The 18,081-nt window shown below is 51.3% G+C and overlaps 1 protein-coding gene across 1 annotated transcript in view; it reads left to right on the forward strand.

Annotated features, from left to right (window-relative positions):
* The window catches only part of Gabbr2 (gamma-aminobutyric acid type B receptor subunit 2), a 356,062-nt gene that overhangs the window by 275,310 nt on the left and 62,671 nt on the right, over positions 1-18,081 (forward strand). The window contains exons 10-12 of the mRNA XM_075967260.1: positions 1,413-1,563; positions 3,591-3,723; positions 13,735-13,842. Of these exons, the coding sequence (XP_075823375.1) occupies positions 1,413-1,563; positions 3,591-3,723; positions 13,735-13,842 (392 nt within the window). The remainder of the gene's footprint in view (positions 1-1,412; positions 1,564-3,590; positions 3,724-13,734; positions 13,843-18,081) is intronic.

Genomic DNA, 18,081 nt, shown 5'->3' on the forward strand with positions numbered 1-18,081 from the left:
CGATAGACCCAAACCCACTAGTAATCATACCAGCATTGATCCAGGACTCAGGGCCTTGAGAGGGGCTTATTTCCAGCCAGGAACCCTAAGGACTGTCCTTGAGTTTGGGAGCAGGAAGACCCCTGAGCCAGCCCCAGCACAGCACATTCTGGGGTGGGGATATAGGAGGAAGTTCCTGGGTATGAAGCTCTGGCTTCTGGAAGTGGAAAATGCTGTCTGTCTATCTGTCTGCCTTGGGCCTCTCCTCTCATGGATCTCTCTATCTATCTGTCTGTCTGTGTATCTGTCTATTTCTCTCTCCCTCCCTCCCTCCTTGAGGCTTTTCCTTAACACTCTGGACCATCCCTAGATCCTTTAGAACCCACAGTTTTTCTAGGTCTCTTAGACAGAGGTCTCCACTGTCCCCACTGACTGTCTCTACACACATTTGAACTTGCAAGCACAGGTTTCCAGCCCAGGTGAGGCGGCATGTTCTCCACTCCACTGCTGCCTGCCTGTCCCCCAGCTTGTCCCCTGGAAACGGAGGCCTAACTGAGGCTCTGCCACCGGGTCACCATCATCCTTGACAGGAAGCCAGGGTGGGGGAGCTCCTGCCTCCCTCTATCCCAGACCAGCCCCTACAAGGTCACCTAAGAGAGCAAACAGGTAGCCACGCAGGACAATGCATTTGTTTTGAGCCTCTCAGTGCCCACCCCCTGAGTTCCTCGTGCCCTTGAAGAATGAGGCAGGCAGCCTGGCAGGCACAGAGAGGAATGGAACGCCTGTAGCATCAGCCTGGCCCTGGCTCCGTGTGAGAGGGGGTTAGCTTCCACCTCCCACAGTTTGCCGGGTCTTAGGCAACAGAAAACCAAAGAGCTTTTGTGATAATGACCTTGAGGCTGAGAATCTGCAGCTGGAGCACATATCTGTCACCCTAGAATTGACAGGCCAGGTGTCTGCCCTAGTGAGCAAGATCGTTTATCATGTTCAGGTAGGAGCGGAGTCCTTGAGACCCGTGCCAAGTTCTTTGCCACCACTTCCCCACCCCCTCCCCCACCACCGCCCAGTGGCACCCAGCGACGGTACCTCTCTGCCTTCCCAGACATGGTTACCTTCGGGGATAAATGGTGATGGTTTTTCAACAGCGTAATTAGACCAAATCAAATTCTAGTCTCCTAATGGCTGTTAAATGCATCGCAGACCCCTTATTGATTCTATTTAGAGAAAGAAATAAGTCCTGGCTCAGTCTCCTGCTGGGCAGGCTGGGCAGGCTGGGCAGGCTGGGCACTCACTAGAGCCTCTCACCCAGTGGGTCCACAGGCCTGGTGTGGGGTACAGGTGTTGTGTTTGGCCAGATACGAAGGACACAGAGGCCAAATGCCCTTGGGAGAATGACTGCACCGGGATCTGATAGCTTCTCCTTGACCTTGCAGGGTCTGAGCCACCCAAGGACAAGACCATCATCCTGGAACAGCTGCGAAAGATCTCCCTTCCGCTGTACAGCATCCTATCGGCCCTCACCATCCTCGGCATGATCATGGCCAGCGCCTTCCTCTTCTTCAACATCAAGAACCGGAACCAGAAGTAAGCAGCCCTGCCCCGTGCTGGGAGAATGCTTTCTGGGTGGACCAGCATGGCAGATTCTCTGGGAGCACTGAAATTTTTGGATGGGGTTCCGGAAGTGGGCTACCTAGTCACTGAGATGATTTAGGACACACACACACACATGCACACACACACACACACACACACGCACGCACAGAGGGAGGGGGCAGCTGGACTGCTGGAGGGCTAAGTTAAATAAAGTGGAAATGGGAAGTCCAAGTCCATGGACCTTCTCAGCACTCTGGGCATGATCATCACCTTGGCAGTCCAGCAATGACACAGAAGACCCAGAGTCCCCAGCTTCTCATCCCTACTCTCAATACCTTTAGGTGGAGCTGGTGAAAAAGACCTCCAGGTTCAGTCACAGAAGCTCCCATTGATACAGCACATGGCAGCCCAGGAAGCCCCTCCCTCTCTCATCATCCATTTGATCCTTCCCCTGACTCCCAGTATCACCAGGGGTCCGCTATCCAGGGGACTTAGCCTGTCCCATCTGTGTCAGGTACTTTGCATAACTGAGTGCCCTTGGCTCTCCCCAGGAAGTCCTCACTCTGAGGTACTGTGCTCAGCTGTAGGTAGCCAGGCCACCACGCCTTGGTCTTGACCTTTGCCAGTTTCCATAGCAAATCACTGAACCCAGCTCCTGCCTTGTCGTGAGAGAGGCTGAACCAAGGCTAGAAGTGTGTGTGCATTGGGGGAGCCCCTACATGTGTCCATGGGACATGGGACCTTTGCCATTGTTCCCCAAAGCTGCATTGTATTACCCACAGACTTCTAGGGAGCAGGGCAATTCCAGGGAATGAGTTTTGCTCTGATGTTGCTTCTTTTTCTGCTTGCCAAAGAGGAACTTGGAGGCTCCAAGCTCTGATTGTTTGTTTGTTTGTTTGTTTGTTTAAGTAATTGCTTAGGTCAAACCCATTTCCTGAAAAGTAAAAGCAATTCACCTAGGGTCTTTTTCCTAAGCACCTGCAATTTACACAGCTACTGGAACCAGTCCTGAGTGAGGGCTGCACCTGGTAGCGTTTGGCTCAAGACCTAGGCACATAGTCTTTTCTCCGTGCCCTACAGCCTTCCCACACGGCTAAGGAGATTTTAGAGCTGCAAACTGCCTCTCCAGATTAATTTTCTAATTTTCCCCTCATGGCCAAATCATTCAATTGCCCGAATGATTTATACGGCTGGCTCAGCCATTGAAAAAAATCTGCAAAAGTTGTTGGAACTAAATCTCCCTCCCTTCTCTCTTCCCAATCACACTTTCGCAAACCGCCTCCTCCAGGAAGCACTCCGAGCCTAAGACTGATTCATTTATAGACCTGCAGAACACAAAGAAAATGTCTGGGGAACAATTGGCCATAGCTACAGTCTACAAAATTCCAAGCCAGTTGTGCTCAGAGGGTCAAGGGCCTCTGGGTTGGGTAGAAAGCCTAGTTCTCTTGGGGTTTAACTCAGCGCTGGTTTGCTGGGCCCTGGTGATGCCTTTCACCTATAGTCGGTGAAGATGAGGACAGAAGATGGCAGGAGGCCCAGCTGCCAACTCCTGGGGTAAGGGTTGTGACTGAGGTATTGCTACCCTTGTCCCCCTTTGCGTATCGAACAATGGAAGCTTTCTGGGTGCTCCAGGGGAGGCTCAAGGCCTGATGAGCAGTCCCTGAGGAAGCCTGGATACTCACTGCAGGGCTCTGCAACATCCCCCCTCAGGCAGGAGAGTGTGGTATGAGCACCACCCTCTCACTATGATCGTTAGATCTAACTCTATTCCCAATCCTGGCCCCAAATCCTGTAAACTGGAAGTTTGGATAGACGGAGCTGTTGTAGCCAGTGTAGGAAGACTTGAGGAAGAAGCTGGTAAAACGCGCAGCTCTGGGTGTCCTCTCCAGAAGTAGCGAGGTGTCAGCCTGGAAGCAGAAGCTCGGGGCCCCATTTCCCTCATCCCTGAAGACTGAGCAGCAGTGCTCTCCCAGGGCACTTGGAAGATGCTGTGTGACCCAGTGTCTCTTACCCACCAGGCTGATCAAGATGTCGAGTCCCTACATGAACAACCTCATCATCCTGGGCGGAATGCTGTCCTACGCGTCCATCTTCCTCTTCGGCCTCGATGGATCCTTCGTCTCGGAAAAGACCTTCGAAACACTCTGCACGGTAAGCCCTTTGGTATGTGCCTCTCCGACGTGACATAAAGAGCTCTCGGTGACCTTGTCCCCAGACGAAGCTGTGTGGGAACACAGGGACGGGTCAACGGGTCTGCAGCCAGGCCAGAAAGGCGGTGTCTAACTGCAGTGAGCATAGACAGTGGCTGTCCCACTGAGATGACCATGTGACAGGCCAATGCCAGGTAGCGGCCAACACAGAAAGGGGCAGAAGAGCCTCCCACCAGGTTTAAAAGCATCAGCACCCAGAGCCACAGGAGCAGGGAGAGGACACATCCTCGGCCTGCTGGCTTTGGTGTGGTGACCTGGAGTCCGAGAAAAGCTGCTGTCTTATTCCCTCTGTTGGTGATGTTTCGAAACAATCTCTTCATTGCTGCTCAACCCAGGGATCTGTTAGGAAGTATTTTTCCCCAAAATTATCCTTCCTAAAAGTGTGTGTGTGTGTCTGTGTGTGTGTGTGTGTGTGTGTGTGTAAGGTGAAGGACACCGATGCATATGTGTGTACATGTGTGTATGTGAGAGGTAAGGAGTGTATACAAAAGTGTGTGTAGATGCATATGTACACGTGAGTATATGTGTGAATGGATAGGTATATATATGTACATATGTGTGTGTGTGCAGGTGAAATTGTACGTGTGAGTGGGGGTCGGCCCATGAGGTGTGTGTTGGTGTGTACAGAGGCCAGAGAGCAGACTTGGGTGTTGTTCCCCAGAGCCATTAGACTTTCAGACAGAGTGTCTCACTAGAACTTGAGGCTTGCCAACTAAACTAGACTGGTTAACCAGCAAGTCTCAGGGACCCTTCTGTCATGCCCTCCCCAGTGCTGGGATTCCAGACAGGGCCACCATGCTGGGGGTTTTTTTATGTGAGGTCTTACAAAACAAAACAAGCAAACACAAAAGAACTGGGTGAGGCCTTGTGTTCTTTGCAGCCATCCAGGGCAGTCACTGGTCCTGCTGTGTCCCTCAAATAACTGAGGGGGCAGGAGGGGGGTCAGTGTCAGTATTAACGGATGATGGACGGGCAGCCCTACCTTGAGATTGCTTTTGCATGGTGTGAGAATAAGGTGGCCCTCTGCATAGCCTCCTCTTCCAGGTCCTGCCTACAGCTCTGAAGCTTCAGGTCACCCACCCGCCGTGAATAGGATAGAAATAGGGAGTGAAGGGTGCACTAGAGAGCATCCCAAAACATGTGCATAAACATGCACACACATACACACACAAACACACACACACAAGCACACACACACACACCAACACACACACACACACACCGTATGTCAAACTTTAGGATCACACATGTCCCCTGCTGTGGGGGCAGCACTGGAAACAGTGCCCCGCCCCTGCTGTTCCCAAGTCAGCAATGCCCTGCCCTTCTTGGACATTATCTTGGCCTGTGCTGAGCTCATCAGATGGTAGGAACCTAGCCAGGTGCCAGGTGCCCCACCCTGCGGCACTCACTAAGTACTTGGGAAAGAGCAAAAATGCCCTAAACTTTTGCTCCAAAGGGCTTGGAGCCCTGCCCTCCCTGAGTCCAGGAACCATGATGATAACAATACGAAACTAGTTCTAGTATCCTCCTGGAAGCCTCTAGGCTGTACACTGACCCAATCGGTCACTGTTGAGTCCACTGCTGAACTGTACCCCTGGTTCTACAGCTGCCCCAGTCCCTTCTGAGATTCTGCTGGCCCCTTGGCATTGCCTCTAGTGGGGGAGCTGAGTCCTGGATGCAGAGAAACTCTAAGAGCTGGCGTCCAGGAGTGTTCCTTCCCAGAGGTAGGCCCTCCATACATGTCACCCTGTACCCCACCCCTGAAGGCACTTCCCAGCTGGGGTTTTCTGAGATTTGACCTGAATTCTTCAAGTGCTAATGACAGGCTAGGGAGCTAGGGAGCAAGGAAAGGGCCATCCCCACACTGGGGCTTTTTCCTTAATGAAGCCTGACATTCTATTCTGGGAGTCGCGCTCATTTGTGTGAGAGGAAGGTCGTCCTGGGAAGCCCGGGGAGGCGGCATGAATAAATCATGACGTGCTTTACAAATCGACCTGAGCCAGAGCTCCGGGCTGGGGAAATGACAGTTCTCTTGCCCAGAATTCCTTTATCAGCAGTGGGAACTGCATAGAGCGAGCCCACGTGTGACTGTAGGAGAAACAGCCTCCTCCAGATTGAACCGGTTCAGCCAAAATGCATGACCAGGATCACTTCCAGAATAATTCCTTCTGTCGCTCAAGAAGAGGAGCTAGCTACTCTTGACAGCAGAGCCCAAATACCAACTGGGGGTGCGGGGAGGGGGGGCGCTTGTTCTATTGCAAGAAGCCTCCTTCCTCAACCCATTGATGTCAAGAGTTGGGCTCTATTCTATCTTGAGACCTACTGGCCGCTCCCAGTGCCCTCCCGCCACCCTGAGCAAGCAAGGAGCAGGAAACGGGATGCAGAAAGGAGAATCAGGGCCTGAAATTTCACCTCACTTTTGTCATCTGTAAAATGGGCATGACAGCTCTCTCTCGTAGAGCAGGGACAAATGTGGGATACATGAGAGAGAGGAGTGGGAGGAAAGGCAGGCAACACAGTGTGTCACTTTTGTTATCAAACTTCGGGTCGCAGAGAATACCCCAGGAAGTCAAGTCCAGCCACCTGTTCTTAAGAATCAGTTAAAACAGTTAATAGTAAAAAGCAGGAAAAGTGGACTTAGTTAATGTGGCCACATTGGAAAGAGGGACACAGAGATCCAGTGACACCGACCAGCCAGTCTCCAGGGTGGTCCAGGAAGAGCAAGCAGATGGGCTGGGGCGACGGTGCAGCTGCTAAGAGCCCTCTTGCAGAGCACCCCGGTTTGATCCACAATCCCGCACTGGTGGCTCACAACCACCCGTTCTCCAGTTCCAGAAGATCCAATGGCCTTTTCCAGCCTCCGTGGGCACCTGCACATGTATGATTCCCATGCATACGTGTAGGCACACACATATACACTTAAAACAAAAGTAAATCTTTTCGGAAAAGGCTAGGTAGAGGCCCGGGGTACCACCCTCTGAGCAGTCAAGGTGTGGTCCCTCCCATCAATGACCCTTCTCATTGCCAACATCAGCTGCAGTCTCATCCTGAGACACAGTCCGATAAGTTCTCAGGACTGTGTTAGATCTCTTTCCAGGAGGCAAGCTCTCTGGCTGAGGCCTTTTCCTTCTCCCAGCTTGAGATTCCTGGGGAAATTTCCACTTCTTGGGATCCGGTGTTTCAATAGTCTGACGGAGAAGTAAAGGACGTGAGTGTCTCTTTAGAATACCTTCATTTCTACCATACTGATGACAACCTGGCCTCCAGGCCAGTGACATCCTCAAAGTCATCGGATGGATGAGGTGGACCCTGAAGTCAGCCTCCATCCTGAACATCTTTCCAGGGTCACCCTGTTCTGCCTCCCCACACGTGGTCCTTTTCCACCCTTCAGATCTTTATATAGGCAACTGTGATAGTACCTCAGCAAGAAGCTGTGACAACCCCAGGGGCAGGCCTCTACTCAGGAAGGCCATTAGCATCCATGCAGGGACAGTGTGAACATGCATGTGTGCACACACACACACAGACGCTGCTGCTGGGGAAGCAGCCACACGCAGCTCCCATCCCCCATCTTCCATTCTTTCTGGAATCTTCCCAGCCTTCAGTGCCAGCTTCAGCAAGGCCTGCAAGTAGCTCCAGCTCCATGGTGCTGTCTCCCTGGACACTGTCAGAAGTAGAGTCACCATAGCAACATGGCCCCTGTGGGCAGAGTCGCTGGGAGACAGATGCTGGGTGTGGGCAAGGCCCTGGTGTTGGGGGAAGGAAACCACGGTCTCTGAGATGACAAGCCCACCTGGCTCAGGAACCCCAGCCCCAGCAGCTGGAAGGGGAGCCAGCCAGATGGCAGAAATGACAATTGCCATCCTGTGAAGTGTAGGTAGGAACTGCAGCCAGGGCATGGGAAGTGATAGAAAAATCCAGAGAAGGAGAGAGAGAGCTGCAGAGAGTACTCAGAGGGAGAGAGAGAGCCACAGAGAGAGAGGACCCAGAGGCCTGGTGGACAACAAGCCCCATAGGACCTGCCGCGCTCCCAGCCTCCGCAGCATGGCTGAGGATGGAAGCAAGCCAGCAGCTCTGTGTAGCACACACACACACACACACACACACACACACACACGCACAAGCCCACTCCATGTTGGAATTCAACCACCATCAACATTGCCCTACCCTGGTGCAGCCCCTCCCTCCAACCCAAAGGCAGGTCACCAGGCAAAACAGAACTAACCCCCCACCTGTCCTGAGAGCAAGCCCAGACCCCGCCCTGCAATACTTGACAAGGGTAAGGGTCCAAACACCAGGAGACTAAAAAGATGCATGCCGTGTGTCTTCTTCTCAAAAAACAAAAACAAGCAAACAAACAAAAAACACCCACATTGAATGTTCTTTTTAAATCTAGTACATTTATTCATTGCAGGGGGGGCACATGTGCCAAGACACACATGTGGAGGTCAGAGGACATTGTGGGATCCACTCTCTCCTCCTTGTGAGTTCCAGGGACCAGAGTCAGGCATCAGGCTTTCAGGGTCGCTTACCACTAAGCTGTCGACTGCATTTTACCAGGAAGAACAGGGCAGAAAGACTGTTCTGTCTGCCAAATGAGCATCCCAGATAAATGTTTGCCCGTTTGGATCTTAAAAAAATAAAAAAGATGTAGGAAAAGAAAAGAAAATCTACCCTTTATCATGTATATTTGAGCGGTTTTAGTGTGTGCATTCATTTCTAGTGTCTCCCCAGAGTATTTTATAAAGGCCATTGGCAAATGTCTGTGTCCAAAACTCCACCACATGACTTCCTAGCTGTGTGACTTTGCCTCGGCTATTAACATCTCTGAACCTTTTTAGTTCATTCACTCCTCTGTGAAAGTGGGGCTATACTAGGCTTTGGGGTTTTTTGTTTGCTTGCTTGGTTGGAGTTTTGGTTTGGTTTGGTTTGGTTTGATTTGGTTTGGTTTTTTGAGACAGGGTTTCTCTGTAGCTTTGGAGCCTATCCTGGAACTAGCTCTCATAGACCAGACTGGCCTCAAACTCACAGAGATCTGCCTACCTCTGCCTTCCAAGTGCTGGTATTAAAGGTGTGACCACCACCACCCAGTAAGGCTTGTAAGGGTTAAATGAGAGCATGTATTAAAGCTGTAGGTCCAGGATGCTTGTGAATGAATGAATGGCAGGGCGAATCACTTATGAATGAGTGATAGACTGTTAGGATAACCGTGGTCACTTCTAGAAGGCAGAGTGAATGGATGAAGAGCTGGAAACGTGGGGTGGGTGCTGGGAGTTTTGGTGCAGGTGTTTCCATGGCAACTCTGACCCGCTGTGGCCTTGCTCTGCTAGAACTGGAATGGAGACAAGCCGAGCTGCAGTGTGGAGGGCCCCGGGGGCAGGCCACAGGACAGTAAGAGTGACGCAGCAGGGACCTCTGTGAATGCCCTCTCTCCGGGAATCCCCAGTCGCTGGACTCTAGTTAAAAGCCCATCCAGCCAGGGGCTGCTCAGTGAACTCCCAAGGAGCCAGACTCAGCATTGCAGCTCCCTCACTGGGACAGGAGAAGCCTGATTCACTGCCTCACTTAAAGCATACACGTGCATACAGACACATGCCCACCATGAACAGATTCTGGTGGATATCTGCAGGACTCCACACAGCAAGCCACGGGCGTTGACGCTGCTTCCCCAGCGCACACCTAAAGGAGCTGTAGCTCATAGGTCCCTGGGGCTGTGCTGCGGTGGATCCCTTGGGGACCAGGGATCGGGGATCCTGGAAACTCAGAAATGTCATCCTCTGAACACCAGCCGTGGAAGCACAGGGGCTCGAGAATGGGAGACACTGGCTTGAGCCCCCTTCCTCAAGCAGAGCAGAGCAGCCCTGTCCCAGTTCGCAGGGTTGAGTCCTGCGAGTGATCTTAGTACCCCCTTGTTTACAGGGAGCTGTGTGCTCAGCATGGGCAGCAGCTGGGCAAAGGTGGGGCAGAGGAGCCTTCTTTGGGTCCTTCAAGAAATCCTGGATTTTTCTCTTAAATAAGGTACAGGTTACCCAAGAAATCCCCACTTTGCCTCCTAGTAAATCCAAGTCTTATAGAATTAGTGAAATATTTTTGCTGAAAAGGGTTTGCTTGCTTGTTTTGTTCTGTGGGGTTTCCCTTTGGGGTAGCTGATCACCACCAATCTGTGAGTGGTGCCTGGAGACGAACAGGAGAGGGAGGGCGGGAAGGGGTTGGCATAGTTCTCAGGGCTCTAACTTGGGTGACAAGTGTGTGGTGGCAAAACTCCCTGTGCCTGAGGAAGCAGCAGCTCAGGGAAGAGTGTGAAGCCTGGCTGTGAAACTGAGGGTTTCGTGGGACACCTCCTTGTCACTGAGGCCTCCTGTGACAGCAGCATGGAGCGCTTTAGAGCCCCGAGGAAGAGTCTAGGAGTCAAGATGACATCCAGGGACAGCCTTGGGTGGGCAGAGGAAGCCCCATCCTGCGCGGCTTCCATCTCACAGATAGAGGAAGAGAAAAGAAATGGATGTCCTCTCCAGCAGAGCCCCTCAGGGGTGAGCCAGCCTGCGGAGGCCACCCTGCTGGGATCATTCTGCTGTCCTTCTCGCTGTCTGTTCTCTGCTGCTGGCCTGCCCTTATCCAGAACTTGCTGCAGATGGGATGGAAGAGCTGCTTGTCTGTGACACACAGAAGCCCTGCCAAGGACACAGAACTGCTCAGGCTGTTGGTCAGGCCATTATTATATTCAGCAGTCACAGCCCCAGCCCAGTGATTCACTGGGATTCCCACGCCTGAACATCCAGTCATAGTCACGGTTCTGATCAATTACCAAAACTAGCCAAGGCATAGACCCCTGAGAGCACATCCTGGGAAGACCTAGTGAGCATTCAGAACCTTCTCCAGGGACCTAGGACAAACAGGAGAGCTCCCAGGGCAATCCAAGGCCCAGCCACATAAGTACTAGGCCTGCAATCCACCCACATTCTAGGCAGAAAGAACACAGCTGCCTGGAATTATGAATAAAGCACAAACCACACCTTCTGCCCAGATTGCTTAGGCATTGTGAGACCCTACATCACGGAGTGAATGGGTCCCCAAGTCCAAGTTGGCAGACGCCAGCATCTCCAGCGAGTGAAAAAGCGTCTGTGGGGCGCTCTCCCCGGGCGCCCTTGGCCTTCTCTGCTTCCAATTCACTGTAACACATTGCAGCTTCCAGATACCAGATTAAATTTCTCTCATCGAGTTTTAACTCACTTAATTTATGTTATTGAATCTTAATGAAATCGGCTCTCTCAGAAGAGACGAGTGGCCGGGTAATGACGGCTTCAAAGAGAGCATGGGTCAAAGGAGCTTGAGTAAGCCAGGCCCGGGGCAGTGGCACGTGGCCTCCAAATAAGGTCTTTGTTGGCCACAGAACAACAGAATGACATTGTTTCATCTTTTCCATACTTTATTTTTAAAAAAAGAAAATTGAGGTCAGGATGGAAAAGGTGTGGAGAAAAATGTATAACTCAATTAAAACCAACAAAGTATTAAAAATGACAGCGTTCTGTGTATGTTCACAATTAAGAGTTACTTTCCTGGGCTGGAGAGATGGCTCAGAGGTTAAGAGCCTGCTCTTCCAAAGGTCCTGAGTTCAATTCCCAGCAACCACATGGTGGCTTCACAACCATCTGTAATGGGGTCTGGTGCCCTCTTCTGGCCAGCAGGGATACACACAAACAGAATATTGTATACATAATAAATAAATTTTTTTTTAAAAAAGAGTTACTTTCCTTTTTTTTTTGCTTTATATCCTACTTTCATTTTTTTAGTAATTTATTTAACTTTATTTTATGTGCATTGGTGTGAAGGTGTCAGATCTCCTGGAAGAGGAGTTACAGTCAGTTGGGAGCTGTCCTGTGGGTGCTGGGAATTGAACACGGGTCCTCTGGAGGAGCGGTCAGTGCTCTCACCCACTAAGCCATCTCTCCAGTTCCTAAGAGTTATTTCGTAATAGTGTGGTCCTGGGTGGACGGTCACTTCCAAGCGTGTGGAGGCTGAGAGTTCTTTTTCTCTGTGCCATCTCAATCACCTGACAAAAACAGCTTAAGGAAAGAAGCGTTTACGCTGCCTCACAGTTTGAGGGTACAAACCTAATCAGAAAACTTCATCCCAGACACACCCAGGGGTTTGTTTCCATGGTGATTCTGATTCCCCCTCAAGTTGACAATTGAGATGAAAGGTCCTGATGCGTCAGACTTTCCTCTCTGTGATGTTGGAGCTGGAAAAACAGCTCAAGGGATAGGAATGTCTTTGGGCTGACAGTTCCACTTCTGCCCACCGTAGTAAGGAATGCGTGGCCCAACAGAGCAGCTCGCCCCCGTGGTGGGCAGGAAGCAGAGACAGAGAGAGCCAGGCACCAGGTCCACCTTTGAAGGCCAGTCACTAATGACCCACTTCCTCCAAGATCCTACCTCGTAAGGCTTCCACAACCTCCCCCAAATAGCACCAGCATTCAGCACTTGAGCCTGTAAGGACAGTGCAATCAAAGCATTCCAGAGAGCCCGGCAGAGCTTGTCCTGGCTGGTGCCAGCTCCCGAGTGTAGACAAAGCTGACTTGAGTTAAGCAGACTGTCTAGAAAGGAGAAAAAGACTGTCAGGGAGAGAAGGCCACTGTGGCTCACAGCGCTGAATTGGAGTTCTGGGGCTCCGGTGAGCCGGTGAGGAACTGTGTAAGTGTGGGCCTCTGTTTCCTCATTTATAAAGTGATTCCCTCACTCAACAGCTCCCAAGTCATCCTGGTTACTAGTAGTGTTAGCATCGTCCACACGGCCTCTGACCTCATGGTCCATATTGAAGGACCAGATGCACCTTCAAATGTCTGGCTGAGCAAATGCTGTGTGGGTGCCCCAGTGACTGTGACAGAGGACAGTGATGCTCTGAGTCATGGGAGGAACTCGGGTCTCAGTCCCCAGGCATCAGCTACTCCTCCTTCCATTTCTCCAGTTTCCTTAGTATCCTTGGGTTACAACACGGATGCTACATACCCACATTACCATGTAGGTGACGATGTGGCCATCTCCCACCCGAAAAAACCCTGTCACTCATTGCCCACCTAATTTCCTACCTATTGAAAACTGCATTCCCACCTGTACTGGGTCCCCACTCATATGTCGCATGCGTCTCTCAACAGTGGCTAGACTGCTGCTAACTTCCTTAGCTTAGGGATTGGCCTTGCTGTGTCCTCAGCCAATCGAGTGGGACTGGGACACCTGTGACCCACATCGCTGAAAAGGCAGAAGCAGGCACCAAGAATGGGGGTTAGAAGCTGTACTGGGAAGCCAAGGTCCTGTGTGTTGGAGGCATCCAAGTCAGCCAGTGAAGGTAGCATGTGGCTGTCATTACAGTCCTGGCAGAAAGTGGACATCCTAGAGGCCCCCTGGTGGCCATCAGATGGTGGCCATCCAGTCTCAACCTCCAGGAACCCAGAGTGTAGGCTCCTTCAGACTGGCTGTTTCCATCAGTCATCAGCTAGGACTGGTAACCAAGGCACATCTCAGACTTGGGGAGCATGTCAGAGTCAGGCAGGACCTTAGTCCTGCTCCCCAAGGTCACTCAAAGCATGAGACTAGCACCACCCAAAGGAAGGGGAGAGGAAGGAGGAGGAGAGAGCAGAAGGGAAGATGTCTAGGTCTTCACCTCCCTAGTGAGCCCTCAGCGGTGCAGAGATTTCTGCTTCTTGCCAGTGGGTAGCGCCCTCTGAGCTAGGGTCCATTTGGAGGCAGGATTTGAGTCTTTTTGATCTCTGCATCTAGTGCCCAGGACCTGATGAGTGCCCAATAGTATTAGCCATCTATGGAATCAGAATCCGACTGCAGGATGCTCAGGAGATCGCAACATGCATGGCAGTGTCTGTACCCAGCACCTAGGTTCCACTTGCTGGGTGGTCAGTCACCTGGTGATGTTAACTCTGCCGTGTTATCCTGGCTTCTAGGTCCGGACCTGGATTCTCACCGTGGGCTACACAACTGCCTTTGGGGCCATGTTTGCAAAGACCTGGAGGGTCCATGCCATCTTCAAAAATGTAAAGATGAAGAAAAAGGTAATGAGAGCTTCCACGTCATTTGGCTGTGTTCATTTGACTTTTCTTGTGTAAACAGGCATTAGGCGCAGGTACTGAGCAATTTGGTGGAGAGTCAAGAGAAATTCAGTTCCCACCTCCTGATGACAGCTTCCCCAGGAATCTGTTCACAAAGCCTTTGCAACTCACAGTGGCAGGAGATGTTTAGGGACATGTAGGGTGTTCTGGGAAGGCTTCATGTAAGAAGTGACACCCATGACCTGGGGGTAAGTGGGAGTCATCAGGCGACAAGGATGGGTGGGGACTGCATACCTGTAGAGGGAACACCTGATAATAGTGGAAATGGGTGCTCTAGGAGCTGAGAGGCTTGACGTGGTCAGGATTTAGGCTTCACATGGACAGAAGAGGCTAGAGGAAAAGGCAGGGGTGACGTTAGGGAATCAAAACTGTGACTTAGGGCTCACGGGAACCTCTTTGAAAGAGGGGAGAGAAGCAGGGCTAGGCTCCTAACTTAATGACAGGGCTTTCATAGCATGCCTTAGAGGGCAGGAGCTCTGCCTCGAGGCGGGTAGAGGGCATTTGCCCCATGTTGTGGGTGACCATGATATCGACCAAGCATGACTGGGCGTCTGGCCATAGAGGAATCCCAATGCTGTTCTTTAAATTCCTGTTGTGGGCTTGCTGGTCGGGCGGAATTCAAGCAGGCATCGTCTCCTAAGCTGCCACTCCCTCCTGCCTGAGGCCTATGGCACCCTTCACCCTCAGTGCCACCACCCCATCCCCACTGTCAGAGCCGCTTTCCAAGCTGAAGTCCCCACCCTGGAGGGACAGGACAGTCTGGACCCTGCCTACTCCCCAACCCCATCTGTCAGACACCCAGACCTCCTCAGACAGACACAGGCTACTCTTAGAAAGAGGGACAGAGGGACACACAGCACTGCCATCTCCCTGTGCTCCTCCAGCCTTCTGTGCCCACAGATCATGTGACAGTTCCCTTCTGTGAGATGGAAGTGGCTCAGCATCCCAGCCGTTTCTGGTCCTGTATGTGGATTTCAGTCCAGTGGGTGATTATGAACACAGGCCATCCAGCTCAGGTTGCTTGAGCTCAAAGCTCCGAGGATGTAGCTGAACATCAGTGTTTCTAGACTTTCTCGGGTAATACAGTTGTCCCTCCGCTTCCTTTTGGCACTGGGTTCACACACACACACACACACACACACACACATACACACACACACACCACCCAAAACAACCAAATCCACAGGTGCTTGGTACCTTTGTATAAAATGGACCTTAACTCATCTCCACACTGTGTCCAGTAACTAATGCAATGCAAATGCTGTGTAAACATTGTTACACGGTATGGCTACAAATCATTGTAAGAGAAGACACTCTGTATATTCTCAGTACAGATGCAAACACCAGGGGGCTGCTACCTGGAGAACTGCCTTGGTTGGTGGAATCTGTGAATGTAGTGGTACAAATGAAAGAGGACTGTGCTGATCTACAGCCAGAGTAAAAGCCCTCTGGCTTGCCTTGGGGCTGTCCAGTGTGGGCTATCCTTGCCTCAGAGCCTTAGCAATGCAGGCTCTTGGGGCTAGGAAGCCCTAAGGAAGCAGAGTGCTTGCATGGGGCCCAGGCTGCCATGCTTGCGCCAGCCTTCCCCGGAGCTAAGGGGTGCTGACCCAGGCTCTCCTGCTCTGCAGCTCCGCTTTGAGCTGCTCTATCACTAATGCGACCCAGCATTGATTCTGTGTGCTACTGGGGGGTTATCCACATTGTCACCTGCAGCCAAGAGCTGGCCACCATGTTCGTGGAGTGACTACAGAGAACAACGGGCAGCAGCCCAATGAACATGTCATGAGAAGCTCGGGAGTTAGTGCTGCACACTCCTGAGGGGTGACAATGGGATGTGTCCAGGGACCTCAAGCTCTGGTCACATCTGACAGCATTGCCCCGTGCCGGAGCCCACAGCAGTATGCACTCCACTGAGAGAAAATTCGGCAGCCTGTTCACAGGAGGGGCTTCTTTGACACACAAAGCCCCCCTTTACTTTTTTTCTCATTCTTTATTCTTTTTTTTAACTCTGAGGAGGTACCTTTCACTTTTTTTTCATTTTCTTTTTTTTTCTACCTTTTAAAAAGGTGATGCTGTGAGGGAGAGCGGACGCTAGGGTCCTTGGGGGTACGACGTTAGACTCAGGAGTAGGCAGTAATTGTGTCCTTGGAGACCTGAAAGACACCTTTGGAGAAACCAGTGGGGAAAGTGACATCAAGAGTGTCAAGAGTCACAGACAGGAGGGGGACAATCTTCCTGGATAGTAATGAAGATAGCTTTGCCCTCGGGGAGGAGACTGATGACATCAGGGGGCCCAATCATATAGAATCACCGCCATCCAGTTAACCAGGCTAAAGGGCCCACTTGAAAACAACTAAAATGAGAAACTGGATGTATTTTGCCACAGTTTTAAAAGCCAACAAAATCCAGGGCATGATGACTTCTGCCTGTAATCCCAACACTTGGGATGCTGAGGTGGGAGGATTGTCATGAGACCAAATAGAGTCTGGGCTAAATAGTAAGGTCAAGGCCAGCCTAAACTACAGAATGAGACCTTGTCTCAAAAATCAAACAAACCAAAAAGGCTGATATAACAAAACTAAACCTCATTGGAGCCACTGTTACTGCCCTTCAACATGATCTGGCTCCCCACAGCATGCTTGGCGGGCCAGCTGGAAGTCTGTTTCTCCTCTTTCCTGTACCCTTCTCCACCTGCTCAAGGAATCAGCTTTAAACTCAGAGCGATCCCTCTGAGGACATCACATCCTCTAGCTTTCCCACAACAAAACCAGTGCCCAGTTCTTGTCCCCAAAGACCACAGCACCTTACACTGTGTTTATAATCTGTGACCTTCACCACCATCCACCTCCAAAGCACAAGCCGAAGCCGCACACCCATCCACCACCAGCCCCCATTCCCTCCTGCAGCCAGGGACCACCTTACACTGCCCCTCTAAATCTGACACCAGGAAGCCTCATGTGAATTGAATCACGCAGTGTGTGTTTTGAATAATTGACCTGTTTTATTAGGCTTCTGCTACGTTTGGATTCTGTTTTGAGGACCCCTTCATTTTCCTCTAACAACACATATACTAGATTTTCAGAAGCATAAAGATGCAGTCGCATGCCTTTTTCATTACAGTCTTCTTACACTTCCCTTTCTCGCTGAACCCCCCCTCCCGCTTCCCCCTTCCACCTGGGGCGGTGGTCCCTTCCCAAACATACGTGCAGGCTTCACCTCACATGCCCCTATTGTCACAGGCACTCAGGGAAGGGAGGCTATTAAGAGAGCATCGGCACACGGTGACTTCATGTTCCAAATTCGGCGTTTTCATAGCATGTTACTATTTTTCTAAAGACCAATCATAAAGTCTTACACGGAGAAACTCATGACAGCCTTCCTTCTGCCTCTCACGAAGCAAAGCAAAGTGTGGAAAGGAGGCAGCCGCCCAGGGAGGGAATTTTCTGTGCTGGGGCAGATGTTTTCTGAGGACGAATATATCTTAGCTCCATCCCCAACGAGATAACACAAGCAACGAAACATCTGAGGTCATTGTGCAGACAGCTGCCTGGCTCACCCAAAGAGCTGACTTCGGAGGGCTTCCAGCAGCTGCCTGGACAGCTCGGCTGTGAGAGACTGCAGGATGAGAGGGTGGGGTGAGGTGACACCAGCCCCCCCCATACTGCTTTTCCCAGGAAGGGGGCACTGTAGAGCAGAGTGTCAGCCCTGCTAAACCAGTCAGGACCAGACAAAAATCAGAAGTTAAGCCCCGTGTGATGGCACACACCTGTAATGTCAGCTCCTAGGAGGCTGAGGCAAGAGGATTCCAAATTCAAGGCCATTCTGGGCTACAGAACAAGCCTTCGTCTGAAAAAAAAAATAATTTAAGGTTTTCTTCATTTTGTTCTTGTTTTTAAGCAATAAAAATGCTCCCCTTTTTAAACCAGAGGTCAGCCAGGTTTCTTCTGTAAAGAACCAGGTGGTAAATGCTTCGACCTTGTGGGCCCTGCTGTCTCATGTGTAGGGACTCTTCTCTGCCTGACAAATGAAGGCAGCTGGGGACAGATGTGCCCATGGATAGGTGTGGTTACATTCCCATAAAACATTGCCGACAAAAGCAAGTGGTGGGCTTCCCAACTCCTGCTCAGAACAGCGGTGAGAGGTGACATTCACAAAAGACAGCCGGCTTCTGTTTCTGCGGAG

The sequence above is a fragment of the Microtus pennsylvanicus genome, chromosome 3 (genome assembly GCF_037038515.1).
Source record: "Microtus pennsylvanicus isolate mMicPen1 chromosome 3, mMicPen1.hap1, whole genome shotgun sequence".
Classification (NCBI taxonomy): Eukaryota; Metazoa; Chordata; class Mammalia; order Rodentia; family Cricetidae; genus Microtus; species Microtus pennsylvanicus.